Source organism: Galeopterus variegatus, unplaced genomic scaffold, assembly GCF_000696425.1.
Source record: "Galeopterus variegatus unplaced genomic scaffold, G_variegatus-3.0.2 Scaffold11128, whole genome shotgun sequence".
Lineage (NCBI taxonomy): Eukaryota > Metazoa > Chordata > Mammalia > Dermoptera > Cynocephalidae > Galeopterus > Galeopterus variegatus.
The window spans coordinates 2302-4935 of NW_007737239.1; the positions used below are offsets into that span (position 1 = coordinate 2302).

Sequence of the window (2634 nt, forward strand, 5' to 3'; positions counted from 1 at the left end):
CTATGGGTTTACATCATTAGTACCAAAGTCATCCTTGTCTTGAGGACATGCCTACATCACTGCAGAACTAATCTTGCAGGGAAGAAGAAGGTGGAGAACTCCTTGCCGGATCTGCTTGGTCTTCACACTATAGATGATTGGGTTGAGCACCGGTGGAACCAATAAGTAGATGTGAGCCATAAAGATGTGGATGAGAGGGGAGGAGTGTTTAGCAAAACGGTGAACAACAGATAACNAAAGACAAAAAAAAAAAAAAAAAAATTACTAAGTCTCGGCTTCTTATAAGATTAAAATTATATCTAAAAATGAAGAAAAAAATATATATATATGGAGGTTGCCCCTTTCTATTCCTGAGGAAACAAAGCCTCCTTAGGTAGGGCAAAATACGTAGATAAACATTTAAAAGATGATAATGCACCATGAAGGTTGATAACTTCTTTAAGATATAATATGCTCTTATATCAAGATAGGATTTTACTACCTTTAAAAAGACAGAATAAGCAAAGCATAAAACAGAGCAATTATGTAACAAAAAGATAGTATAAGATTCCATGGCAAATATTATAGAATATTAAGAAATAAAGAAATATGGGTTTGGTATGTTTAAGGAAAGCTTCATGGAAAGCAACCTCAAATAAAGTTTGGGGTTAGAAATAGGAGCGAATACATTGAAATGATTTTCAACAAGCTCTTCAATATAGTCATAATTAAAGGGGATTTATGAAGCACATGTTAAGTTGGGCTGTATATTCCCAATGGACACCCACTCTTCCTTTAGAACCTTTTCATGATTCTCTGTTGGCTCTAGTTCTGCTCTTACATAGCCTTTTGCTGGCAGCTCAGGTTCCAATGTATCTAGAGCAGCTAAATCACTATGGGTTTACATCATTAGTACCAAAGTCATCCTTGTCTTGAGGACATGCCTACATCACTGCAGAACTAATCTTGCAGGGAAGAAGAAGGTGGAGAACTCCTTGCCGGATCTGCTTGGTCTTCACACTATAGATGATTGGGTTGAGCACCGGTGGAACCAATAAGTAGATGTGAGCCATAAAGATGTGGATGAGCAGGGAGGAGTGTTTAGCAAAACGGTGAACAACAGATAACCCCATCATAGGCACATATAGAATGAGTACAGCACAGATGTGTGATGCACATGTGTTGAAGGCCTTAATCCTCCCTTCACGGGATGCAATTCTTAACACTGAGTGAAGAATAAAAACATAAGATGTGAAAATGCCCAGGGAGTCCATGCCCCATAGCACAGTGATCAGAACCAACCCATATATAACATTAAACTTGGTGTCAGCACAGGCAAGACGGATCATGTCCTGGTGCAGACAATAGGAATGAGAAAGGATGTGGGAGTGGCAGAAGGGAAAGAAGGCCAGACGGGCCAGAAGTGGAGTTATTGCAATAGCACTCCTGAGCAGGGCTGCAATTCCAATCTTGGCAATAAGTTTTGGGGTAAGAATGATAGCATATCGCAGAGGGTGACAGATAGCTACATACCGGTCAAGAGCCATGGCCAAGAGCACAGATGATTCAGTGAAAGAGAATGTGTGAATGAAAAACATTTGGAGCACACAGATATTGAACTGTATTTCCCTAGAAATGGACCACAACACCCTGAAGAGTGATATCATTGTGGGTAGGGACATGCCCATGTCAGTTACAGAAAGCATGGCCAGGAAATAGTACATGGGCTCATGGAGCCTGGGGTCTGTCCAAATAATGTACAGGATGGTACAGTTGCCCATTATTCCAGCAAGGTAGAGCAGACAGAATGGGATGGAAATCCAGTGGTGAAATCCTTCATAGCCAGGGATACCTGTGAGATAGAATGTGGAAGACAAAGTATTGCTGGAGTTTGAGGTTGCCATACTGCTGACTGTTGAACCACAAGCCAATTCCACAATCACACTCCAATGGAGAAGGCAGTAATCAGACCAGGATCTGCATCAGAAAAAAGGAAAAGAAACAAAACAAAATGTCAGTGCTTACCTATAATTACTCCTTAACCCATCCCCATACTTCAATTTTGTCTATCTCCATGACATTGCTGAATATTGTTGGTTAAGTAAAATGTCCACTTTATAACCACAAGAAGAACCTTCCCTTCTGCTTTCCAGATGCAAACCCATTGAACATCCTCTCTAAACATGAATGATCTCCTTCCAGAGACACTACTCAGACAGAATAGCACACACACAAATTCTAGAGTACCTTTTTAATTTTGTAATTTTCTTTAGACACTTTTTTGGCCAGGGTTACTGCCCATTTTTTATGACTCCTGCAATGATTTACATTAAACTCCTTCATCTGCCTAAACTTGATAATTTCCTTAACAATGCTAGAATACCATGCGAGATATTGTTACAGAATTTAGGCCTTAGGCTGCTATCGACGAGCATGGTTCCTGTTCTTACTAACCTATTCCCAACCATGCCATTGATGTCACAGGCTGGTTCTCTTCAGAAAATCAACTCTAATAATAACATATTAATTTGATTTTAGGCTGTCATCCCCAAGAGGTAAATAAGTATGGGTTAAGATTCAGTTAAATGAAATACGGTAAAAAATTTTTAAAAATTACATTAATAAAATATGTAATTTAAGAAAAATAGAATTTAT

General features: G+C 39.1%; 1 protein-coding gene across 1 annotated transcript; it reads right to left on the bottom strand.

Moving 5' to 3' along the window:
• Nucleotides 1-923: 923 nt before the first annotated feature.
• On the bottom strand, nt 924-1883 carry LOC103610428 (olfactory receptor 51L1-like). The gene has a single exon (XM_008594599.1). The coding sequence runs from the start codon at nt 1881-1883 to the stop codon at nt 924-926; it is 960 nt and encodes a 319-aa protein (XP_008592821.1).
• Between the last annotated feature and the right edge of the window lie 751 nt (nt 1884-2634).

Coding starts and splice junctions, on each gene's coding strand:
- LOC103610428 (XM_008594599.1), bottom strand. CDS start 1,883: ATGGCAACCTCAAACTCCAGCAATACTTTGTCTTCCACATTCTATCTC.